At 52.4% G+C, this 26,340-nt stretch overlaps 1 protein-coding gene across 2 annotated transcripts in view; it reads right to left on the bottom strand.

Moving 5' to 3' along the window:
* Positions 1-5,961: 5,961 nt before the first annotated feature.
* SAMD4A (sterile alpha motif domain containing 4A) overlaps positions 5,962-26,340 on the bottom strand; it is a 196,877-nt gene continuing 176,498 nt past the window's right edge. For both annotated transcript variants that reach the window (XM_037054344.1, XM_037054345.1), the window contains 5 exons: positions 25,176-25,294; positions 20,782-20,983; positions 19,292-19,418; positions 11,438-11,521; positions 5,962-6,243 (listed from right to left, as the gene is read on the bottom strand). In XM_037054344.1, the coding sequence (XP_036910239.1) occupies positions 6,215-6,243; positions 11,438-11,521; positions 19,292-19,418; positions 20,782-20,983; positions 25,176-25,294 (561 nt within the window). In that variant the 3' untranslated portion in view covers positions 5,962-6,214. The remainder of the gene's footprint in view (positions 6,244-11,437; positions 11,522-19,291; positions 19,419-20,781; positions 20,984-25,175; positions 25,295-26,340) is intronic.

The following is a 26,340-nucleotide window of genomic DNA, read 5'->3' as shown; positions in this document are numbered from 1 at the left end:
CGGCCCCTCCGCGGGGCGCCGTCGGCCTGGGGGGGTGGGAAAGTCGGCCTCAGGACCCTTGTCGTCTCGTCCAGAGGGCAACCCGCCCCCCCATTTAGGGAGCTGGAACGATAGAGCAACCTGGCAGAATGATTTTGTCTGTTGAATCTGAGGGGGCTTCTGATTTTTTCTTTACGAAAGACCTGGGCCCTGTGCGTTGCCCGCAAACGGCCTGCACGGGGAGCAGGACGCGCAGGTGGTTTGAGCAGCGCCGAGGGAGCCGGGGCGTCCGCAGCTACCGCTGAGGGTGCGGAGGCCGACGGGCCAGAGAAAGGCTGGCTTTGGGGCCTGCGATGTGTGGATGGAGGAGAGAGCATGGAAGTGCTCGTGGACGCCAGCGGATGGTGCCTGCGAGGTCAGCGCTGGGGTGCGAGGCGCTGGCGCTGCCCAGTGGCGGAGGGGACAGGGACAGAGTGAGGGCCGCCCAGTGTGTCCGGGTGGGCCAGCCCCCCCAGCTGATCAGCACTGCGTGACAGTTTCACTGCCCCCAAACCTTCCCCTCCAACTCTGGGGACAATAGGTCTTGGGCTAATTGGGAGTCGGGGCTACGAGTAGACGTCGTGGTTGTGGAAGGGACCGAGCCAAGGTGCTTTCACGAGTGTGGGTTCTCCTTTTCCTCATTAGGGCTGAGAGCACGCGTGGAGGGAACCTACTGTGCGCCTTCCGGGCTCCTGGCTCAGGCCGACTGCGGCCTCTTCCAAGCCCGCGTGCCACACATGTGTTAATCATCCCTCTTCAATGAATGGCATTCAGTCTATCGGGGAACTGTTAGGGCGAGTTTTAAAATCTTCGTTCTGTGACTCAAGCCTCTTCCCCAGGATCGAACGTTCTGTCGCAAAGCTCGCTGGCACAGCCTCGCTGACAGAAGTCCCTGATCAGCCCGTTCCAGGCACAGTGCCGGCCGGTTCTGCTCCCTCTCCTTTATGGTCACAGCGCCCACACTGACCCTCCTTCCACACGTGTCTCCAGGACGCATCCCTCCTTCCCTTTAGAGGGTCTCCGAGTCACACGCGAGGTAAAGCTCCCTTGGGTTATGAGAATTTTGTAGGAAGAACTTGATCTAACATCTCAGCTTACAAGGCATTTCTCTGTGTTTCCAGGGGCCACTCTGGCTTTCACACGTCTCTTCAGCAGCTTGGGCCTGGGAAGGAGGGAGTCACCCCGGGCTCCCCTCACAACTTCCAGCTGTTGTTGGCATCGCGGATTCTTGGGTTACTGGGTTTAGGTGGCAATGACCTCTACAGCCTGTTTTTTTCTTTTGCCTTTTTTTTTTTTATCAGAGGCTTAATTACATAAACCTTGAGTAAAAATAGGCCAAAGAACAAACCAAACTCAAGGCTCACAGAGGTTGAGTACCTTGTCCAACATCGCTCAGCCACAGAACGCTGAAGGCAATGTCCAAACCCCGGTTAGCCTCTCCAGCCAAACACTGAACTGACGTTACCCAGAATCTGTAGTGATGCATCTCGTATACATCATCCTGGGATCATCTCATTTAAAATGAGGTTCCTACTGTGTGTACTGGAGTTCAAGCCCCAAGGCTCTAAGGACGCGGCTGTGTCTTGATGCCACGGTTCAGGGTGAAATGAGATTTCAAAGGCACGAGGGTGGGAAGCCAGTTACGAACAGTATCATAAGCAGAGTTAGAGTGCGCATTCAGACATGTGCCTACTCCGGGCACAGACCACACTGTATAAATGTTTATACCTCTCCCCCTACCTTTTTGTTAAAAAACAAAAAGCAGCGCATAGTTGAAGACACAGTTTGTGTAGAATGGTCAGGTGGGAGCCACCTACGAAGATGGCACGCGCCTTCCTCCTCACTGGCTTATTTCTAAGATTCAGCTTTTGTTTCCAAATCAATCACATTGACAAAAAGGAAAAAAAAAAGACACACACACACCAGTGTTACAAAACCTTGTATTAATCATTTCCCTTCACTTTCAATATAACGTTGATATGAAATATAGCCATGATTCTTAGTTACATGGGAGGAAATGAGTAATAAATACATTGTAGCAAGTTTAAACCACAAGGGTGTTTCACTGGTAACAACATTTGAAAACTGTACACTTGCAAAGAACAGCATCTTCAAACATTAGTATATCTGTATATCAGTAAAGCTTTTACATATAACAAACATGCTCTTTCCATATATGACAAATTTAAAAAATATGCATTGCTTGGCAACATGAACTAGCCAAAAATAGTTCTTTGTTCACTAACTTTATACAGGAGAACAGGACAAAAGGCATGCATGTACAATAGGGATGCCTGCGTGGGGCATGCAAAAGAAGAAGCTTCTCAAAAGTCGGCTTACATTAGGCATAAATACATGAGGGTTATATATTAATAAGGGAGGAAGTCTTCTGTTTGACACCATTAACATTCCTGTGTTCTTCCTATTCCTCCCAGAGGAATAAACATTCACCTTTAAGTAAAGATAAAGGAATTACAAAAAAATAAAACTCACTTTGCAAACATCTCAGATGACGTGTAAAAAAAAAATCAACATTAGTGTTATCACAGCCCCATGTGCAAATTATCCTTCTGCAGGTCCTCCTTGTAAGAGGCGCAGCCGAGCGCCTGGGCCAGGCTGCTGTTGGCATCCACGCCGGAGCAGCCGGCCGCAGACCCCTCCAGAAGGGCCGGCGAAGCCTGGGCCGGCTTTTCCTCCCCTCACTGTCCTTCTAGCTGTGTGCCTCTGCATTTGGCCCAGCTCAGCCCAGGCTCGGGGTGAGATCCTCTCCTAGCTGGGAGTGCACACCTACAAACCTTGCCCGGGAAGTAGCTACAAGAGGGGCAGAAGAACAAACGGCCCAGAGAAGGCTCCCACTCTGTAAAAGGCAACCAGTGACACCTCAAAAGAAAACCTCGTTTCCCTCAGCGTCTCTTCAAATGAATGGGAGGTGGGGGCCCAGCTGTTGCCCCAACCCTCAGCACCAAAACGGGCCCATCAGTGCCCAGGAGCTGAGAGCTCGGTGCAAACCGCCGCCTTCCACAGGCCGACCCAGCAATGTCTGTTTCGCTCGCTGGCCCTCAGTTTAAAAGTGAACGTCAAAAAGCATGTGGAAAAAAAAAAATCAGCAGCAATGTTTCATTTCTTGTACACAGTTCATGTGTATCTTCCTATTGTTTCTGGTAAGAAACCACTATGAATAAAAAGCACCAATAAAACATCATACATGGTAACAGTATCCTAGAACGTCACTGTCCCTGGGACAGTGTGGAGATGCTGAGTACACACTGCTTAAATCAGAACAAAGGGAGAAACGTATAGTGAAATAGATTTTACTCTGATATTTTTCATGTTTACAATTAATATAAAACAGTTGCATTGGGGGGGCCCATGGGTAAATACAAAAAAAAGGCACTGCTGCGTTATTACTAAATATCCAGCCTCACAGCCTTACGTATGCAACTGTTTGATTCTTTTATAAATAAAGTTATTTTGCTTTAGAATTTTTAAATTGATCTGTATACCTGCAGTCAACACAGGACTCAAAAGAAGGTGGGGACAGGCTCCTAAAATTGATCAAAACACCCAACTTAAAAAAAAAAATCAAAACACTAAGAGCAAAACACAACTAAGTAGATAAATCTATACACAGTCAATGAAAAATAAGCTTTTCTTTTCTTAAAAAATGAATTATGTTGTTATTAATAACAGACTTTATCATGGGTACCAGCCATAGCAAGTTAATAAGTAACATATCCAAAATAATATCTCTAATAATCAGATAACCATTGTTTCTATATTTAGTGAAGGAATAAATAGAAATTCAGATTTGCAAATATTTTAAGGTCTTCCGCGACTGTGTGCACAGTCTGTTCTCTGAACATCTGGGTGTTGCAGCAGATCTGAATGCTTCCGCGTTTCCCCACAGGGCGTGTACCATTGTTTCTCTCCTCTCTATCTTTCTTAGCATCCGAAAACCACTTCCGCAAACCCTCTGGTCTTACCTTTGGCCTTCAACACTTTGGGCCTATTTGTCCCTGCCTTACACGTGGTCGTCCATCCCAACACATTCCCCCGGCAACACCAAGCTTGCTTAGAAAAGGGACGTGGAGGATGAATGTTAATGGCACTTGGTTAAAAAAAAAAAAATCAATGAAAGAAATGCTGCCTCTTTCCACACATGGATTTGCATTTTTAGAAGGTAGCCACCCAAGGAGAACTCTTTTTTTAAAAATGTAATGTGTGATTTTGTAGGTTCAAGCCTTCTTTTGCAGGCTAAAGGCTCTCGACGGTTAACATGCCCTCACCCTTTTAGACCTTAAAGGGATCTCAAAAGCCTTTCACAACATCCCAGGCCACTCAAAGCCATGTTGGGTGCCCATTTTTAATCTTGAAGGTTATAAGAAGTTGTTTGGATTTCATTAAGGCCTTTTAAATCTATATTTACTTCAACTGTCTTTTAAAAAAAATAACCATCAGCAAGTGCGGTGATTTTCATGGTGTGATCTTTTCTATTTTGACCCTGACTTCACTAAAAAAAAAAAAGGCACCAGATTCACCCATTTAATAAACAGGCCTCACACCGTCTCCCTGATGTCGCCTCCAGCTGAGCATTGATGTCAGCACCCACACAACCCAATCTCCTCGTGCACAGCACAACTGCCTTTGATTCTCTCTAACACCTGCCCTCCTATGGATCCCCCAAATGGAGTCTCTCTTGCCCTGAAGACACACAGCTATTCCTTTGCGGTAGTACAGTGTGTTACTCTCTCACCGTGTGAAGAGTGGCTTTATCGCCCACCTGTGTGGAGAGCTCGTCAGCCAACAACACAGCAAAGCCCGATGGATGCCATGGGAACAGAAGCGTCGTGTCCACCATGCCGCTGACCTTTCCCACACCTTTTGCTGCCCACCTGGGATGGTGGGGCTGGCCGTGGCCATATACTTCCCCTCAGCTCCCTCTGCTACTTGCAGACTGACCATTTCTACACTGTGGCTGGGCCCTGCTCCCCTCCTCCTCCCCAGAGGAGAACCAGCAAAGAGGGCAGAGCCCTGAGGCTCAGGGTCCTGGGAGGAACGCACCATCAGCGGCCTTTTGAGCTCATCATCTGGGTATTAAGGCCTCTCGCAAAGAAAAAAAGTGTCCATCCTTGCCTTTTCTCCTCCAGTGGAACCTGAATCACCTGCGTGTGCGTGCAGCGTGACAGGGTGAAACCATACGGGAGGGTGGGGAGAGGGCTCTGGGTGGGGAGCAAATCCGGCACAGAAAGGGCCTGCAGGATTCTCTTACAGCCTCCGGGTGACCTGCAAACCCGAACGGCCATGTGGTGCCGTCCTCCTGGCGCCCTTCCGAGTGCTCTGCCCCTTCCAGCCACATCCTTGACCTTCTAACCCGCCTACACGCCGCCCCACCTGCCGGTGAGAGTGGGACCACTCAGGCCGGCGTGCCTGCAGCCGTCTCCCCGAGGAGCAGGGCTGGACGGCCACTGTAAAAGACAACCCTGCTGCTCGTATAAAAATAGAGGGAAAAATGAATCCCTATCAACAAACCCTTTACAAAAACCATAGTATGAAGAGAGGTTCTATCCAAACTCTTTACACATTATGTACCCTTTAAAACAGTTATGTAAACAATACACAAATCCAAGTTTATCTGAAATTTTGTTGGAGGGGATCTCTCCCTTCTTGCCCCTCTTGCCATGTAGCCCTGTCCTGTGGCAGCAGGGGCCTCAGGGGAATCCAGTTGTGGGGGGGGGGGCGATGAAGTGCGAACCACCACCTTGCTTTGGTCACACGCACATGTCACGTCTTCCTCCGAGGTCCAGACTGCGGTGGCAGGCGCTGTGAGAGGCTCTGGTGGGCCCTCTGCCTCCCTCCTGCATCTTGTCTCTTTCATGGTGGCTCTTCCCCCCCCTTCCATCCCAAAGCCACTTCTTGCCCCCACCCCCCCACCCCAGTCCCATCTTTCCCAAAGACCCCTCCCCACGTGACACACCAAGCCATCCCATGACAGAAACAAATGACAGAATAACCAATCCCAGGTCTACTGATACGTTTACAAGGATGACCTACGCTCTCACAAAACCAAAATGGGCGAGGGACCAGGGGGGAAAAGGCTGCAGAGGATCTTGGAGGATTCTGTGCAACCTGAAGATGGCTGACACTGGACCCGCAGCAGTCGATTTCACGGCCAGCGCGGTCACTCCAATCCTCGGCTTTAGATTGTGGAGGTCCGGTCAACCCCGTCTGGAGAGGAAGTACACAATGGGCCCCGGTGAGCAAGGCAGTTCCGTCCATGGCCCCTCGTCCCACACCATGTGCGCTGGGCCTCCCAGTCTCTGAGGGCAGATAAGGGCTGCGTTTGTTCATTCATGTGCCCACCCACTCCACATCTGGGAAACGGCTGTTTTGGCAGTAACCATAATGAGCTGGGAGCTGAGACGTCAAGGACTGGCCCTCGCCCTCTAGGTGCTCACATCCTAGTTAGAATACAGACGTGTAAACCCACAATGATGTATGAGTGGGAGCTGCTACAACGGAGTGTGTGCCAGGCACAGTGGGAGCATGGAAGAGGGAGTGTTGAAGTCACCCTTGGAAATCAGGGACAGGTTCCCAGGGATAGTGACTTTCAAAGATGGTGTTGTAGAGGAGGAGGCAGGGAAACCTGAAGGTGGAGTGTGCACACAGCTCACGGACAGGCGTGAGGTTGGTGACCACAGGGTGGGGCGAAGGCAGGCTGCAGGTTTAGGGTGAAGGACAGGGGAAGGGAGGGGCAGCAGGAGATGAGGCCAGGGAGTTGGGCTGCAATGGACATGCAGGTGGACCCGGCTAACTCACGCCCCTCTCTCTGGGAGTGTCTTTCTCCTGTCCTGAAGCTCTGCTGAATGACTGGGAACGGGGTGGTCCCAGCTGAGCAGACCTGGGGGATGCATCTGACCCAAACTGACCCAGGTTCTCCGTCTCAAAAATCTGATCGGGGCAGAGACACCATAGTTGGAGTGGTGGGCGCCGGGAACCGAAAGATCCTGTGCAGGTGGGAGAGTGCGGAGGCCACCCACGGGTGCTGAGGCTACGGTGCGGGGAATTGGCGAAGCCAGGCTGTGGAGAAAGTGGGGCATGTGTACGCCGGAGCTGAGAGGCCAGGCGTGGGACTTACACCTGGGACAAAGGACAGTGCCCAGACTCAAACCATAAGGGTCTTGTGTACTGTGAATGGGAGCTTGGATACTGGTAATTAGGGGATTATTGGAAGTGGAGTTACCAGATTTGATTTTAGGAGGGTTTTCCTGGCAAGAGGATCAGTTAAGAAGCCCCTACAACGGCCCACACTAGAGCTGACAAGGGCCAATCAGCATGCAGAGAGAAGGGTGTGGAGTAGCCCTCACAGGAGGTAGCAAAGACTATGTTCAGTGGCCACCATATGAAGGCCACGGGGGATGCTGGACGCCTGCCTGGTTTTGCGCATTTCCAAACACCAGCCGGTGTGTCTAAGCCATGATGTCCCAAACCTGGTCTACCCGATGGAGCACCTAGAGGCACTGGGTAGAACTCAGTGTGAGAGGGGAGCGCAGAGACCTCCTCGGTGTGGGGTGAAATGGAGGAGCGCAGAGACCTCCTCGGGGGGCGGTGCCTGGATGTGCTAGCCAGCAGGGACTTGGAGGAGAAAGGATTCTTGATTTGAAATTCTGACTGTGATCATTGTAGTTCACATGCAGTTGTAAGAAAGCGTACTGGTTTCCCCTAGGGCAACACCCCGCAGAACCCCAGTGTAGTAGCACCAAACGCTGCCACCAACACACCCTACCCGCCTTATTTCGATTTTCCCACTGTTATTTGTATTCATGCATGTGTGTGTGTATAAAGTTCTATACAAATTTTGGAGCAATTTTAACGAAGGGAAGCAAATGCCCCCCCAAGGTCATCTGTTGTATAAGATCAACAATAACCTCACCGCACCCCCCCCCCCCACCAAGTGTCAACCTCTCGTGGCGGACCTGTAGTGGAGACTGGTCACGGGAGAGCAGCAGGCGTGCGTGCGGGGCGGGGTGTAGCGGTCACTCCCTCACCAGCAGAGGCGCAGTGCACGCTCTCGCCAGGGCTCACCGGCCCACTCATTATCGCTGACCCTTCACAGTTGTGGGCGTGGGAGCTGGAAACCTGAGAACCTCAGCAAACCCAACCCAGGGAGCATTTTCACGGAGTCCCAGCTGTAAACCTCATCTTCCAATGGGGATGGTGTTCATCCGCAGGGAAATGACCGCACAGGAAGCCCGGACTCACCATTTACCGCTGCGGGGGGTGTGCACGGCACAACGCCACGGGGTGCTATTCACACGCAACCACCATGGGTTTTACAGTCATTACGACAAATTTCACATCAAAGAGCAGCATTTGAGAAATTGGAGCTCTTTTCGCACTGGCACAAAGTCTCCGCACTGCCACAAGGGGGGGCTGTAGGACCCAAGGGGGGCGTAAGGAGGAAAGGAGAGTAGGAATGGCAAGGGGGTCCCGTGAAGCACGAACCCCGGAACATCTGAGTGAACCGGAAGGGCCTCTTTATGGTACAGTTCACTACAGACTCCATTCTGTTTGGAGGAGCCTTGCTTCCACGGCTGAGAGTATTTCTGCCCACGTAACTCCCCCACCCCCCACTGGAAGAAAACAATGCCCCGGGTTGGCACTGACATCTCCTGAATGTCGCAGGCTGCCAGTCAGGAACAGCTCCACGGGGCCAGATTAAGCCTTAAAGACTCCCAGACCCAGATGGCAGAACCAACCCATCCCCAGGGCTTCTGACGGGTTCGGAGAGGCCTGGGGGAGGGGGAAGAAGAGGTGGAAAGAGAGAACCAAAGAGGAACGGGGCTTCCGACTGGCCCCAGGAGGGCGGCCACCAGTGGAGGAGACAGAGAGAGCAGAGACATGGCACACGGGGATGGGCTCCCACGGCCTGGGGCCCCAGGACCAGCCAGCCTCATTGGAATGGCCATCCCGGGAGGGGGGGCCCAGGAATTTGGCCACCCCCCCACTTCCCTGAGACACAAGCAGAGGAACCTCTTTCAGTCTGCTCGCCTCTCCCTAGTTTCTCATCTCCCTCCTGTAGAGTGACTTAATTCACTGGCCTTCTGTCCTCAGCAAGGTCATCTTCCCTGGCACCTGGAGGGGGCCGGCCAGCACAGAGTGCTGTCATCCAGGGTGGGCACAACTCGGCCACCGCCACCACCACCACTGTGCCCCACAGGGCCACCCTGAACTTAATTTGCACTCTCTGCTCAGGAAACTGCATACAGGCTTCCCAACAGAGGATTACTGAGAAAAAAAACACAGCAATAAAAAGGCTTAGGAGATTAATCTGATGAAAACATTAGCAAAAACACATCCGTTCAGAAAGGCTTCCTGTAAAAAGAGAAGAATGGGCTAAAAAATGAAGTCTTTTGAAGAAAAGCTACCCTTTCATAAGGAGCATTTGGCATTCTTGCTACTAATGACGATAATGTTAGTACTTAGCAGTTTGATAAGAACTTCCAACATGCCAATTATCTGAGAAATATCAAGTCTCGGGGGATCAGGCCGGTTCCTGCCGACTCAGAGGACAGGAGCGTTCCCCACTGGGCCAGCCGCTGTCGGCTCCGGGTCTAGGGGGCTTTCCCTTTTTGAAAAAAGTTGAGATGTAATTCTCATACCACAAAGGTCACCTTTTTACCAAGTGCCCAGTTCAGTGGCTTTCAGTACACTCACAGCTGTGCATCCGTCGCTGCTATCTAATTCCACACTATTTTCGTCACCCCCGGGAAAGAAATCTGGTACCATTAGCAGCCACTCCCCACTCCCACCTCCCGCCAGCCCCTGACCCCCACGGGTCTCCACTTTCTCTCTCTGCAGCTTTGCCTATTCTAGACATTTCATAAACTCACAAACGGAATCATATACTGTGTGGTCTTCTGTTACCTGGCTCCTCGCACTTAGCGTGGCGTGTGCCAGGTTCACCCAGCACGGATTAGCACTTCACTCTTTCTTAAGGCTGAACCATATGGTTATACTACATTTTGTTCATCCATAGTCATCTGCTGATGGACCTTTGGGGTGTTTCTCATCACTCTTTAGGGGTTGTTGGTGTGCTGACCCCATCTCCTCGGTTAGCTGGAAACACGGTACCTCATCCTGCAGGTACCAAGGAGGGACCCATGATGCTGTGAAGCGCCCAAGACCGGAATGGCTAGGGATGAGAGCCGTGCTTGCACACGGGGTTCCTGGAACCCCAGGAGGTCACAGAAGGAGCTGTGCCCTGAGAGGTGCGTGTTCGGCTAGCTCCCTCCAGTCCCGAGCCGAGGCTTCCTCCAGGCTGCAGACAGCCTCGTACAGGCCTCCCCTCTGCTCCACGCAGAGCATTTTTATCTGCCTCATATTTGGTTTCAGGGTACGGTTGTGTTTGCAGAGGCTAAAAATATAAAAATCCCTGGTCAGAAGGACAACGCTCTCTGGAGCAGTAGCTGACGGCGGCCTCTCTCCCCACTACTGCCAGACAGCACACATTTTGGCTCCAGGTGTGCTGCTGGCCCATCTCCGCGTGGGCGAGCGCATCCGGACTGAGAGGGCTATTGGGAAGGGTCACAGGAGGCTTCCCTGGATCTCCGTGACTCAGAGCCGCCCCGGATGTTGGCAGGAAGGAGGGGACATCTCTCCTCTGCCTGCCAAACATCTCCAGGGCTGGCTGCAAGTGCAGGCCGGAGAACAGCACCCATTTAGTACCAGGAGGGCACGGAAGGCCTCCTGGGGCTGTTGTGACAACACAGGGATTGAGACCAAACAGGCGGTGGGATGACCCAGCTGCTTCTAGGAGCTCTTCACGGAGCCACAGCTCTGCACACCCCAGGCACAGCCACCTAGATTATCCCCATCACACTGCAAAGGACACCTCAGACTGCTCGGGGCCCCAGGCCTTATGGAAGCCATTTGGAACAGGGAGATATAAATAGAAGCAGGAAATCTTGTTTCACGAATTCTGTTTTTAGAGCAAGCTGGGGTATGCTTGGACCAGACTGGGGGATCTAGTGCCGAGAAGGAAAGACTCCAGTGCTGTGGGGGATGTTCCCACTCTCAGCCGCGTCCTGTGCCCTGGACTCCTCCAGGTCCCTGTGTTTGGCTGGGACTGCGAATGTGGTGAGACTCCAGTGTGCATGGGGGGTGGCCCCTGGGGAAGAGGGACAGGCTCCGTCTTCAGGTGCCCCCCAACTCACCTCCCAGAAAAGGAGGAGCGGGGCATACAGGCTGCTGGGCATGGTGTGGCTTGATGACGTTCCAAGAGCCCCGAGACCTCTCTCCCTCTGTCTCCCCCTCCTTGTGTTCTTCCCATTGCCTCGCATGCACTACAGCCCCAGTGTGGCCAGCAGGTGGCCAACAGTTCCCTGAGGCCGGAAGCAACACCAGAGAGGACAACACTCACCTCCCAGGGCGTGCTCGGTCATACTGAGGCACAAAGACTCCAGCCTGTTGTTGATGTCAGGTTCGGTCACGGGGAGCTGGAATTCTGCAGGGCACAAAGGGTGATGATGGTGACAAAGACTCTAAGAACAAAGAGAAAGTTTGTACAGTACCGCCCGGGGTGAGGGTTGCTGCCCCTCTCTGGGAGGACTTGGGGGGACTGTCAGGGTAAGTGCAGAGGGCGGGTCACACTTGGATCCAACCAGCCTCTGAGGTCAGACTCAGAGTCCACCGTGAACATGGCTGGCTGGAAGAAAGCTGGTAACTAAAAATAGCTGGTTATACTCATAGTCTGTCAGTCTCCTGCTCAGAACCGTCCAGCGCCTCCCCATCAAAGCTAACCCACCCCCTGCCATGACCTGCAAGGCCCTACATGGTCTGGCTCCTCAGGAGCTCCTGCCCTTGTACAGCTCCCCCCTCCTTCGGTCCAGCCCAGGCCGTCTCCTGCCCCGGGGCCTTTGCACAGCTGTTCCCGCTGCTCAGAATGTTGGGTCCTGGATGCTTCCCAGGTTATCCCCCTTCCTGCCATGCTATCTCTGGGTCTACTGTCTCCTTAGAAAGGACTTTCTATTCATTGTGTGTGAACAGATCTTTTCTGGCACCAACCCTTCCTTCTGCTTTATTTTACTTCATAGCTGTCACAACATCTGACATATGTGTTTATTTGTTGCTTCCCCCAGTTGAGAGTTTGCTTCGTTGGAACGGGACTTGGCTCTGCTCCCTGTGCCTAGACCAAGCCTGGCACATTTCTGTTACGTTACGAGGAGGAGCAAACGGAAACCGTAGCATGGAAAATGCTTCTTCTGAGTCCAAGACTCTACCAGCGCCCACTTCCCAAGTGGGGCTCAGAGAGGCTGCGTGAGCTGCCCAGGTTAGCCAGCTGACACGGAGCAGGCTCTGGCCCCCCGGCCGGTCTCCCCGTCAACTCCCTGCTGCAGACTGAGGTGTCTGCTCTGCGGTGCCCACTGCCCAGGACAGTGCTGTGTGCATTCTAATCCAGAGCCCTCTCTGCCATCCAGACCCACCCGGTCTCCCCAGGCTCCAGTACTTCTTCAAGTGGGAGCAGCCCCTGGGGGCTCCTTCCTCTGTCCCACTGGGGACTTCACTGTTAGCTTCTCCCTGGTCCCTTAGCCTACAGAGCTCTTGAATGTCCTTGACTAGCTTGGAAGTGCCTTGCAGATGGCGACAATGCTTCCATAGTTCTCTGAATCTCCCATAATACCCCTGCATGGCCTTCTGCTCACCTTGTACATGTCTACTGAGTGATGAGAAATGGAGCAAGAAATAGAAAGAAACCTTGACAACTAAGAACTGAAATCCTATGGCGGGGAGGCAGAAAAAAATTAGCAGTGGGATATGTTCTGAGTGTCCGGGAAGCCTCAACACTGCCACTGCCACCACAAGTGACCCTGGGAAGCTGTTCTCTTCTCTGGGCCTTAGCTCTTCTACCTGAGTGCAAAGGATCCTGTGTCCCAAACTTAAGGCCTCGTCCTTGCTCCTTCGTATCTCCACCAGGGGGCGCTCAGGGCCCAGGGCTGGGGATTACAAATGAGTTGGTGGTTTGGTGGGATAGGAAGTTGAAACCAGTGGCTAAACCAAAGTATTTATTTTCCTTGGTCAGCTGTATATTTAAATATTCTTTGCAATCTGGGTTCTCCACTACCAGATCATTCAGAGTCAGGTGTTGATTCTGTTATTTAAACTTCTTAAAGAGAAGGTTTGCAGAATGGATCAACATACAAAGCACTGGGGAACAGATAGGGTTCTTTCTCACAAGAGTTCTGGCACCGGTGCGTCTGAAGGACCTCCGTGCGGGATTGTGGGGACCGAGGCCAATTGGGCTTCAGGGAAACCGAGAGGGAGAATGTGAGGGTCTCTCCACCCCCACTCACTGGACGCTCTCAGAGTAGGTAGGGTGGGGGCAATTAGACAATCCAGAGGGAAGAGTATTTTAGTATTTTCATCCATTCATGTGAAAATCATATGCATGCAAAAATTAGCAGCCTTCAGGGTGTGAAATCTATAAAAGAGAAACACAATTTTATATATAGCCAGTTAGCAAATATGAAAAAAAAAAACACTCAGCAATTATAGCCATCCATATGCTCATTGTAAAATTTAGTTTACTCTCTAGCACTTCCCTTTAAACAAACACTGTGGAGAGATTTGGATAAATAAAGATGCTCGGCATTTGGAGAGAAGTGTTTCAGCTGCAGGAGTTCTTGCCAACACGCAGCAAAATGCCATTTTCCAAGCCTGGGATTGCGTGTTCCAAAAAGGGGGCCGAGACATGCGGGGCTCTACGCGCCAGGATCTCCAAACCTCAGTGGCTGCTCTTTTAGGCTGGAAGTTGGCGTGCTTGCTTTTCATCCTCCAGATCCTCCCTCTGTGCGCCGGGGAGTCCACGGCCCCGCCGCGCAGAATGGCTCTGGAAACTCTAAGTCTTGGGAGGAACACATATGTTCATACTCCCGAGTTCCCTAATAGTGTGACTTTTTAATTGTGTATTTGATAAAAACAGATCTGTGACATCTCCCTGCACATACAAGACACAGGGAGACCGGCTGGGTGGATAAAACAGCTTCCATCTCAGGCTTGGAGCTCTCAGCTACGGGTGGCTAGGTGGGCAGAGCTCTCAAGACCCTTGAGGAGTGTCTGGGTGGCTCCTGCTCCGCAGGCCCACAGGAGCCCCGGGCTCCTATCCCCAAGGGCTCATCCTTCACAGTTATGCTGGGCTCCCAGCTGTAACAGGCAGACATAGTTTCTAGCTTTCCGTAAGGCAGAAAAGAAAGACTCTTTGAAACTGAGTCTTCTCTGCTACTGCCCAAAGCAGGCCTGTTTCTTCAGTTCAGATGCCATCTCTGAGTACCAGAAATTCTCCCCCTCCTCGTCAGGTCATTCTAATGTTTCGTGAGGCTCCCCAGCTCTAAGATGCCCAGGGTCTAGGCTGACTGGGGACCTTTTTGTGCTTTTGCAGACGTCCCACAAGCATATTGCCTAGTGCCAAGGGTCTTGCCCAGGGTCAAGAAGATTCTGGAGGGAGTGGGGCTGCCCGTCCTTAATGACGTGCTGCTGCAGGGTCCACTGGGACGTGGAAGGCAGGTGGCTTTTCCTCGGCAGAAACCGGACATTCCTGCAGAGTCTTCTGTCTGCAGCACCCGAGGTGCAATTCTGTGTCTCTTTCAAAGCCTTGAAGCCGAGGTGGGAGGCCAATTTCTTTAGGATTTCAGAAAAAGAGACAGGCCGGCATTTTTGGAAAAAACCTTTAGAATCCCACTTTGCCAATGACAGCTGAGGCCACTCTGTTGGATAACTAGGAAGGCTTTGAAGGTCTGGTTAAGCAAGAGGCAGGGTCACTGGAAGGAGATACATTGGAAAGACAGGCTGATGAGTAAGGGGCAGAGGATGGGAAGTGGGGCTCGGGCTGATGGGTGGGGGCAGGTAAGGAAGAAAGGGGAATAAACCCAGGGACCAGGAAGAAAGGGGCAGGTGGGTCACAAAAGGTAAAGAGATCAGTGTGAGCAGCAAACGGCATCAGAGGGGCAGGGAAGCTGGTGATGACAGAGCGGTCACGGCAGGGGAAAGGGGAACAAGGTAACAAATGAGCTGCACCCCTGCATCTGTTACGGGGATGGAGGCTTTTCTCTGGTGGCCTCATTCCTACAACTGCAGAAGGAAGTGCTGTGGAAACCCCCTGGGACCCACAGTGTCACCAAATAATGACAAGTAGAACACGGCACAAGGAAGGAGCAGAAAGACCACATTTTATCCTCTTGCCTCCAGTTGGTCTCTTTGAATCTGACTCTTGCATGCAGGGGGACATAGGCCCCGCTGGGTTCTGGCTGTGACAGAATGGACTCAGTGACCACCCTCCCCGAGCAGGGCCCTTTGCTTTGCTTATTAGAAAGTAGGGGACAAATATTTACTACGTACTTCATGTGGGTCCCGACTCTGCCTCTGCCTGGCAGCCCTTGCCTTCCCCGCTCATGGACCCAGGGCTCTGATGCACTCTCCTTCTCCCATTCTTCCCAAAGGCAGTTCTCAGAAAGGAATCAGGAAAAACTCACTCACAGGAAGGAGGAAACGAAAGGTAATGGACCCAGGCGTGCCGCCTTCTAATGGGGGAAGAATTCTAAGCATAAGCTTGTGTCTAGGGGAGGCGTGCTGTGAGTGGGAATGTCACCCATGAAATGCTGTCATAGAAGGTGCTGCCGGATCCGCCTCACACGGTGAGGGGGAGGTCCAGCCCCAAGGGTTGTTTGCTCGTGGTTTTGTGCAAGCGGAGAAATGAGATCCGCAGAATGTAGCCAGGTGAGGCGGGCAGCCCGCCCTCCCCCATGCTCTCCCTTGGATACCTGCCTCTGGCCTTTCCTCCCTTTCTCTCAGGCCCTCGGGGTGAGGAGGGGCTGCCAGCTTCCCAGTGTTGCTCCAGGGCTGGACCTCGAGGGCGGCTGAGTCAGGTCAGCAGGAACACCTGCTTCTAAGATAACACATCATCCTGCAAGCAGTTTCCAAACTGGTTTTTCGGTTGGGAAAACACGCTGCCTCTCGGGGAAAGGTGGCGCCACACTCATCCTAAGTGCGAGTCACCTCCTGGGTGAGTCATCAGGCCCCGCGTTCTCACTTTCGAGGACAAGTGCCCAACGCCCACAAGAGGGAATGATCACCTGTGATTCCCTTGGCGCATCCTGGGAGACATCTAGAACCTGTCCGTGTGTGAATAACGTGAAAAACCACCCCTGACATGGCTTCCAAGCGGCCATGGATGCTGTAGACCCAGGAAAGCAGGGTATGCCTTGCAAATTGGAGCGAGGCCACCAACCAGCTGACGCGTGACTCGGGCTGGGTCTAGCCCCCAACCTCTACTATAGTCTTTGGAGATATTTAAGGTCTTCCATCATCTTAACGGAATTATTTTAAATTAACAGAATAAATAAAAGCTCCTTTAGAATGCACTGTAGTCTTCAAGGTTTGCCCAGAGGGTTTAAATGGAGCTTTGAAGATGTCCCACGTCCAGGAGGAAACCACTCTGTTGGCCTGCAACACAGTTCTCCGAGAACTCAACTTTGGGTTGGTCCCGTGTCTCCATCCCGTTCCCCGTTCGTATTACTGCTGCTGTGCACACAGGAAGGCCACTCTCTGCCTTCCTGATTCCTGCCGCTCTGACATGACACTTCTGACAGCCCGTCCTACCCGGCCACCACCCGTCCATGCCTGGTTAGCTGCCCAGGGTGTGACGCCTGGAGCAGAAAGCCCATCTGCACAGGACCCCCAGTAGCTGGCTTGGCTCTCAGACCCTGTCTCTGGAGGGTGAGCCTTTGTCCAGGCCTGGCCGAGGCCGTGACAGAAGCTGCCTGCGAGGAGGAGGCGGCGGCCTTGGGCTGAAGGAAGCATTGCTGACAGTGATTCCTGGTCTTGAAAACCAGCGACTGACCTGCAAAGGCAGGAATGCACGAGGGCCCTGGGCAGAGGCTGGGAGAGCATCCCTGGGTGCGTGGCAGTGACCTCTGCAGCCTCTGCTCCCTTCAGTGAGGAATCCTGGTCACAGCTGCTCCCCGCCTCACCCTTCCTGACCCTGTCCCCAGAAAAGCCCCACATAGCCTGGGCAGAGCATGCTGGGCGGGGTTTAGGAGTGGCCCCTGCTGAGCGCTCACCCATGTATTTGCAATTGGGAAATACGGAGTAGCCCTGTCTGAGTGCTTTGGCCATTATTAGAAACACTGTGGGTCATTAGGGTCTTGCAGGAAGTGGGTTTGTAATGCTTGGGTGAGAGGCTAGTAAAAAAACAAAACAAAACAAACACAAGGGTTTCAGAATCTAGGTCCAGTGTGCAAAGAACATTATTAGAGGCTTTGAGAAAACTACCAGGGATACAGACAACAGGCTGTTATAAGTAGCTGCCTCTGGGAAATGGGACTGTGGGCCTGGAGTGGGGAGGTTTGAGGGACAGTCAATTTTCCTTGCAAGCCCTCCCTTCCGTATCATTTGATTCTTTAACTATGGGAACAAGAGGCCTCCCCAGGAAGAGGGTGGAAAGGCTCTCCGGCTGCAGCTGCCCTGAGCACGAGCGGCAGCGCCGCCGTGCAGCAGTGCAGGCAGACGGAGGTGCACGCGGAGGATCCGTGGCAATGGACCTGAACAGTCCTCCTCCCCGGGAAGAGCTGGGCCTGGTCTTCCCAGTTAAGCCAGGAACAGAGAGGAAGACTGAGGGCTTGGAAGAGAGCTGCAGGGAAGGAGAGAGCGGTTACAAACCACAGAGAAGGCTTCGTCTCAGAATGGAGAGCACTCAGTTGTGCTAGGCTCCTGTGAGGCTGCCGGGTGGCTGGGTGGCAGTCCTGGGACTGAGCTCAGGGTGGGATAGTCATTCAAGGCCACAGACTGCCTAGCACCCAGGACGCCTTCAAGCCTTGTCCAGATTCTCTGTTATTGGGAATGGATTACACATAATTCTGCATGATAACAGAGGCTGGGACTAAATAACCCAGAGAGAAGGCCTTCACCACCCTTGAGCTTTATCAAGTATTTCTGCCTAGGAAGAAAAATTGCTGCAAGTATCAAAATGGAGAAATGAGGCTTTAAAACAAAAGTGGGCAAATACGAAGAGTTCTAGAAGTCAAGAAGCAACTTTAAACGGCACCTGGGCCATGCGGACGCCCCTTCCTTTCCTGATACCCCTTACCCTATGGAAGCTCCACGCAGCCCGCATCCTCCTGCCGCTCCTTATCGGTGTCCTCTGCCCCCCCCACCCCATCCTGCCTCCCCTCCAGGCCTCCAGGCACATTCTGGGCTGACCCCTTGCCCCAAATCTTCCACAGAGTCCCCACTGACAGCGGACAGGCTCTGAGTTCCTTGGCCTTGGATTTAGAGTCCCCACAATGGGCACCCTCTTCCCAGCTGCCTTGGTCTACCCACTACTACTTCAGCCCAGCAGCGGCTCCCGGAACTCACCGTGGCCTTGGCACCCCTGCAGTCCTGCTCCCCTGTTCTTTCCATCTGCAGCGCCACCCTCCTCTGCCCGTCTCTTCACCTCTGTCCTCTGCACTCGGCTCCAATTCCAAGAAGCTTCCCTGCCCACCCAAGGCCACAGTGACATTTCCCTCCTTAAGCTCCTATAGGACGTGTTGCACCAAGCACACCTATGGCCCGGGGTGGGCATTTCCCACGGGTGGACACGTGTCTGGTTTGCCCGCCTACAGAGCCATCTAGGTAGGTGCCATGACTGCTTGTGTGGCTGCGTGTTACTCCTCGAGTCTAAGAGGTCACTGTCTGCATAGAGAAAGCACTTGCTGGCTGCACGTAGCCCTGGCTGCCCTGTTTCAGGGGCGCTGTGACAGGTGAGACGGTCTTGAATTGTACACGCTGCCCTTGGACCAAGGAAAGGAAAGGTGGCTGGTCCCACAGTTGTGTTTCTGAGGCACAGCCACGCTGGGGAGGGTCCCTTAGCATCAATACAGTCACGTTTTCTTTGTCTTACTCCTCTACCACCCGTCTCCACGGCACACAGACCCCCTCCCAGCGCCCCCCCCAGAAGCCCTCCGGTGGTATCTCTGGTTTAATCAACCTAGATCTATGACTGCTATCAAAACTGTCCCTGCCACACCACAGCGACACTGGGGCTCCTCGTGCTGGCGCCCAGCCAAGCAGCCGCTGTCCGCGGTTTAAAAAAGGAAAGGCTGCTATAAGCTCGTAAGAATGTGCGGTGACAGTCAAGGCTAAGCACTCTCCAGCTGGGTTCACCAGGGCATCTATTTTGGCGTCCTGGCCTCCTCTCTGTGTCAGGGGAGAGGACAGTGAGAGATCAAGCTCTGGGCCCCACCTGGTTGCTGGAACATCAGCATGTTCTGGGGAGAGGTGTGCACAGGCAGCGAGCGGGTCCTCTGGACCGAGCTGTGGGTGCGGCTCGGCATGCTGTTGCTGCCCCCGGGGTTCGCAAACCAGAGGTTCTAGTGAGAAGCACAAAAGGAGAACCATTAGTCCAGACACCCAGGGATGGGGGGAAGTGGGGGGTGGGGAGCAGGGCCCCAGCCGGAATTCAGGAGACAAACACCCCAGGGAGAATCCTCTGCTAACTTCTGGAAGAGGGCTTGCTTGCAGGCCAGCGTTGCCCATCTGCTTCCTTCTAGAGAGGAATTCAGTTTCCGCTCATTCTATTCACACACCCCACTCCCAATCCCAGGCCCCTCTCTAAACCTCGGTTTGACCTAGGCACCTCTCCCCCTCACTACCTCCAAACCCTTTCTATCCCTTTTGTTGACTTTGTTTTTCCCATCATTTTCTTGGAAATGTGGTGGGTCGGGGGGTGGGGAGAGGGAGCAGCCTGTAAACATTTGCAACAGAAAGCACCAACTATTTCAGGGCGCTCATTGGATTTTTCTTCGAGATTCTTACAGTTTACTACAAAGCAAGGGGGAGAAAAAAGAACCCCTCAGCTGGCAAGGAGGTGGCACAACCCAGCTCGTGTGAACGGTCACTGGGCGGCTCAGTGGGGACTTGCCCTTGAACCGACTGGGGTTGCCCGCCCCGACCAGCAGGTGGGGCTTTCTCAGACCCTGCTGCTTTTCCTGGGGAGTGAGTCTCACCCATCTTGCCTGGAGCTGTTTTCCTGTTTTCAAACCCATCTGTCATCCCTAAATTTCTCAAGACAATCCAGAACCTCAGACCCTCTTGTGTCCCTCCAATCCCAGCCCCAGCCTGCATGGCCTCACAAGGCTGTGGGCAAACAGTAGGAAGGCACTGGGCAGGGTCGGGGGTGGAGGTGGGGGTGCGGCAGGGAGAGAGGAGCTGAGGGACAGAGGTCGCCTGCACCTTACACAGCGAGAACCTCTGTGCGGCCTGGCCTTGACTGGCTGAGAGTGTTTCTACTCTCCCTCTGACAGCCTCTCTCGGCTCCTTTCTGTGGATTCTCCACCACAGCCAGGAACACCGCAAAGGCTACGAAAGCTCCTTAGGTGTTCGGGCTTCTCTGGAACCCAGATTTGGGGGGTGGTGAGGCCTGCTGGGGCAAGTCAAGGGTCGAGGCAAATGATAACCAGGTCTTAAATGTCTTCCTTAAAGGGGCCCCCAAAGTTTAAGTGGTCCCAGGGGCATCCTAAGCAGGCCTCCAGGAGACCACGTGTAGCCCTGGCCTTGATCTGTCCCCCAGAGAGCCAGGGCAAATGACTCTGGGTGCCGCAGAGGACAGAGACAGCTGTCTCTTGGTTTGGCCCTTCTGGGTTTCTCCCCTCACCTTGGGGTCACCTGGGGAAGCACCCTGAAGCCTCAGCGCTGAGCCGGGCGGTCCACCCTGCTCCCTGGGGCAGAACCAACCTGTCTTCCTTGTTTCATGATGGTGGGATTGGCCGCGGTGTTGCGCTGGGTGGAGCTGACGAACCCACTGGTGCCCAAGAGGCCAAGGCGGGCGGAAGGGACGTTCCGAGAAGGGATCTGGTACTGGCGGGGGTTCCGTCTGCCCATGCCGCCGCCCACAGAGCCGGCCGTCGGGAGGGAGTTGGACTGCCCAAAGCCGCGACTGTGGGAACGAACAGAAAACAGGAGGAGCATGGGTCCCCCTCGGCGCTTCTCACCCTCGAAGCTGCCGGTGGGACGCCTCCTGGGGTCTGCTCACATTTTGACAGTTCGGAGGCTTCTGGGCACCCTGGGCTCTGAACCAGGAAAGGGCTGTGACGAGCATGGCAGCTAACATGTGAGAGCGAACTTTACGTGCACCATCACGGCACGTTTACACTGACTCTTCAGCCCCCGCAACAACCCTATGAAGTAGGCACTCTGTCCACTTTTACTTGGAGCTGGAGAAGTGGAACAGAACTTAAGGGTTTCCCCGAAGGTCACACAGCCAGTAGGGGGCAGTGCTGGCAGCCCCGAAATTGAATCAACATGCTCCTGGGCCTTCTTCCCAGCTGCGTCACAGGACCCAGAGCTCTCATGCCCGTCAGGAGGCCACACAGCAAGAAAACGCACAGCCAGGCACAGTGATCCTTCCAGCGAACCACAGTCTTTCTGTCCGTGTGGCAGACTCGGAGAGTGTGGCTGAGGGCCCCATGGGACGTTAGGTCTGCGAGGAAAAGGACGGTGTCTTTCCTCGTCCAATCTGCATGTGTGTCCCACAACTGAATCAGCCCCTGGCACAGTAAACGCAGGTGGAATGAATGAAAGAATGAATGACCCTCTGCCTCCATGATGCCTCTCCAGATGGAGGAGTGACCCTGCGTCTGGGGCTCTGACTCTGGGTACAGAGCAGGGATATGAGAATGGAGATGGCGTGAGTGCAAGCGCCCTGGACTTGGGACCCTCAGGCCCTCCCTGCAGAGAGGCCCGGAGGTTCGGTGCTTCCCCTGGACCCAGGCAGGAAGGCTGCTGGAGACCCTGGCATCGCACTCGGACGCTGTGCTCCCATCGCTCCCGTGACCTCATCGCCAAAGAACGCGTCCTCTCTAACATGCCTCAGGTTCTGGGAGGGTGCGCAGCAGCCGGCGGGGTTTCAGGAACCAGCACATTCTTTCCAAGAAGAGTCAGCTTTAGTCATTCACTGATGTTTAAGTCCGAATGCTTTACCTCCAATGGCCACAAGATGGAACAGACTTGCTTTTCCAGCCATGCAGGGGAGGTTTATACCAAGCCTGTGAGGAGGAGACTCCGGGAGACAGGGCTGACGTAGTTGAACCAGCTGAGGGTGATGGGGTGGGGGTGGGGGGTCCTGCAAAACAGTCATTTCCTGAGAGAGAGTTGTGTGTGCATAGGGGGAGGGGCATCTAAGCCCTCAGCACAGTTTATCTCAGAAAATGTTTCTCTTCTCCCCAGAATTCCTACATTTCCTAGGGAGAAAAAGAGAGCAGCGAAGAGAATCCCATGGGGAGCTGCCCGCACCCGACTTCTGGGCCCCCTCTGCCCACTTCCGGGCATTTGTGGCCCAGGAAAGCGGCCTGTTCCTGCCCAGGCTCCTCCACACGTGGTGAGAAGGGGGCGCTCACGGGTTCTGGGTCTCTGTTTATCTCCTCCTTTCTCCTTTTTCTTCCCCTCTTTCTTCTTTGACTAAGGTTTAAAATGTCCAATTTAAAAGAAGAAATTTCAGCCAGGACGAATAGGAGTAATTTCTTGTGGCCGTAGCAGAGTCCTCTTCTGGAAGGAGGAAAATCGGATGGAGTGACAGGTGGAGAGTGAGCCGTGGTGGCTTTTTTTTTTTTAAATTGTGAAAACTAGGCCTTTGGTGTTTGGAGTCAGAACTGTGGCCACCTGGTAGATGATTCAGTATTCTGCTAAGACTTTTCCTTATTTAGTGCGAATGGCTCTTTTTTTTTTTGGCTCATTTTCCTTTTTGGTTGGGTTTTTAAAGTTATTTCATATGCAAAGTGCAGTAGTCAATGAATGATGCTAAAATGATTTGTGCTTTCGGGAAGGCGAGAATGTATCTTAAGCAATACCATGTGGGTAGAGGGTTCTGTCCTGGGGCACTTAGTCACTGGAGGAATGAGGGCTCTAGGCGCTCCTGAGGTTAGGACTCACTGGGCGGTATGTGGCTGTGAGTCCCAGAACGTTCTGGGGATGGAATGGTTGGGGAAGGGGAGAGTTTGGCTGGGCCTTCTTTCTAATGCCGGTAGGGCCCCCTCCGTGGCGTCTTTAACTGGTTATGACAAAGCCAGTGCTGTTGAACACAGCCACCGCCGGCAGCCAGAGCGAACACTGAGGTTACCCAAGATCACTAGGTTTAATGAAACAATCGCTCTTTCTGGGGAGAGAATCAAGTGACAAAAGTACATTTTCATTCTCCTCTGTCATCTATGTCTCTCTTTCTCTGCCTTCCTAAGTCTAACCAACGGATTTCATTACCTTGAAAGGCGTGAAAAGACCGAATAAGAACCAGTTAATCTGGGATTGGTGATAATTCAAGCAGGGCCTGGGCTGCAGTTACCTTGTATTATTGGGGAAGCAGGTCTTCAAAGCAAATTAATAGCATAAAAAAATCCCAGAGGTTACACTTAGGAGATCAAATTACTTTCTAGAGCTTTAGGAACCTCCATCTGAACATCTACAATCAATGATGGCATTCATTCTTACCTAATCAATAAAAGGAACTCTAATCTGGCAAACCTTGGGTTAGCCCAATACATGCTTTTGATAGTAACACTCGAGAGAGGTCAAGGTTAACGGGAACTCTGATGCGAACCAAGGACAAGGCAGGGCAGACAGAGGCAGGGAATGAAAGTTCTGGGAGGAGCTGCAAAGAACTTAAAAGCTCTATCTCCATTTTCAACTTCTAGATTCTTTCTTCCTTTTAGAACTTGTCTCCCAATGGGCGGGTGTTGCAAGATGGGTCTGGAACCTCGTCCTCTTCCTTGGGAGAAGTCTTGCTGCCTTTTTACAAGGAGAGAGTGAGCCTGGGAAAGGGGCAGCCCGAGAGGAGGAGGCTGAAGAGCAGGCCTGGCCTTCCTTCTGGGTGCAGAGGTGATCCAGGAAGGCCACCCCCGGAAGGGGGGGTGGGAAATGGAGTTGCTTGACGTGCCCATCTTTCCTGTACAGGCGCCAAAGGCCAGAGAGCTGCCTGGCCTCCCGAGCAGCGAAGAGCACTGACTGTGGAGCCGGCCTCACTGGTCAAAGTCCTGGGTGCCACTGCCTGCCAGCCTGTCTGTAAAATCAGGTTAACAGCAGCTCCTCTACCTCATATGGTTGTTGCGAGGATTAAATGTATCAATATTCTTCAAGTGCTGGGATACCACTTGACATGTAGTGCTAAATATTTGCTTGAGAAGTAATGGTGGACTATGATAGTTTAATTTTAACCTAAATCTTTAATAAAGACTTTTCACAAATTCCAATTGGCCTTACCTCTTTTAAATAATATAAAACAGTGATGTTCTGAAGCACACCTATGCAAGTAAGTGTTAAAGATTTTAACGACACCAACAGAGCTTCCTATGTGCACCGAGAAATGAATTTGGAACTTTTTAGGTGCAAGTGAAAAAATTATTATTTATAGGCTCATCTTTAAAAACATAAAATAGAATGTTAATTTTTTTGTAGGATGTTTGCACATCGTCATTCCCTTGTCTCCCCCAAACTCCCTGTCTTTCTTCAAGGCCTAATCCACTAGACTGTCTCTCACACTCACCTTTAATATGCAACTGGATCCCTCAGTTTAAAGCCGGATTAAGGTAATGGGGTCTAAAGTACAATGAGGCTTATTTTTAACTGCACCCAAGAAGCTGAAGTACTATGAAAAATCAAGAATGGCGCTGCTCCACTCTTAGATTGCAGCTCAGACCGAAATAGCCTAGCACTGGGCTCTTCACCCTGCCACCAACTATAATTAGCTTGTCTGCAGCCAGGAGAGAAAAGAATTACACTACCACTTAAGGTGCCGATGGAAGGATCCGTTTTTTGTCCTTTCGGAGCCCCCTTTTGGGGATAAACTGCCCAGTATTCCACTGGCATTCATTAGACCGTCCCCACTCTCTGCATCTGGACTAACACTGTCATTTGGACAATGTAAATTGAGTTACAAAAGATCGCATTCAGCTCTTCCTCTGGGAATGCTTTCGCTCTACAGCCTTTCCCAACCCCACCTGTTTAAGGAATGCGACTTGGAACCCGCCCCGGGGCACCCTGGTGAACGCGGAATGCCCGGCCTTGTCCTGCCTCAGGAACCCAGGCAGGCAATGAGGCACCTGGAACCGCCCTGCGTTGCAAAGAATGAAATCCCAACATACTTTCTTTGCTGTCGATATCCTGATATGTCTAGAAGGGTTTTCCGAGGGAAAGACCGAAAGAGCTTCTGCACCTGCTGTTTCCATGACAACAGTCTTTTTTTCTGCGTCTCGGTAAATGCCTGCAAAAACAAACAGGACTTTTTAATGGGTGACGCAGCCTGGCATTAGAGAGAGAAACATGCAATTAATAGGGGAAAACATTGGCATCTCTGCAGTTGCCTTTTTTTCACCTGTTTCCAACCTGGTTCAAACAGCAGCCCGTGTTATTTGTGAGCTGCCTGTATGGAAAATTCAAATTACTTGGCTTTGGAGGTGCCTGGTAAAGTACATGCATTAAGCTTTTGATAACCTTCAGTTTTGGTTGCATTTCTGGCAGATCCATACCCACCTTCCTTTTCCTCTGACTCCACTCTGGACTCAATTTATTAACCAAGAATACATTGCAAAATTGATTGTTGAATATGCTGGCTTTTGCAGGCCCCCTGCATTTTCATAATCAATGGAAATGCGAAACCACTCCAAAAGTCAATTTGCTGGGTGGTGTGTGGACACCCTGAGTGGTTAGCTGGGCTTTAGACAATGGCGTGTGTACTCTCCGGATTTCAGGGCCCAGCTGAGAAATCTCTGGTTAGGGGGTCCCGTGCCCTACCAACACCCCAGTGCACATCCAAACCGACACATTGTCTAAAGTTTAGGAAGATGGGTAGATCTGATGACCCCTCACATCTTTTCTAGTAAAATTGGTGTTTGGGGATGTTTTGCCTACTGCCCTGTGATACACTGCCTCCTGTTGTGGGCACCATGGCCCAGGGAAGGACTTTCAGGGGTTTTGTGTCTCCAGGGCGGGGATTCTCAAATTCATGGTCTACAGACTTCCCCAAAGAGAAGTCAGCGTGCAGGTTCCTGGGCCCCGTCCTCCACACCCAGAGCCTGCCTTAACAGATCTGGAGGGGACTCGGGGGTTGTGTTGGCAGCAAGTGTCCTGGTCATCCTGCTGCTGGAAGAACTTGGTCATGGAGTATTCTAGAGGGTGCGGGACGCACACGATATAGGAATCCCCTGTCAGGTGTCCAGAACTGTGGTCCACGCGCTGTGGGAAATCCATCAGATTTGACAGATGAGCATTAACAATGATGGAGAGAACACGCCTAAGTAGTTTTGTCAA

Source organism: Sturnira hondurensis, unplaced genomic scaffold (assembly GCF_014824575.4).
Source record: "Sturnira hondurensis isolate 20B ecotype Veracruz unplaced genomic scaffold, ASM1482457v3 Scaffold0008196, whole genome shotgun sequence".
In the NCBI taxonomy this organism is placed as follows: domain Eukaryota; kingdom Metazoa; phylum Chordata; class Mammalia; order Chiroptera; family Phyllostomidae; genus Sturnira; species Sturnira hondurensis.
This window is presented reverse-complemented; position numbering and strand designations above follow the sequence as displayed.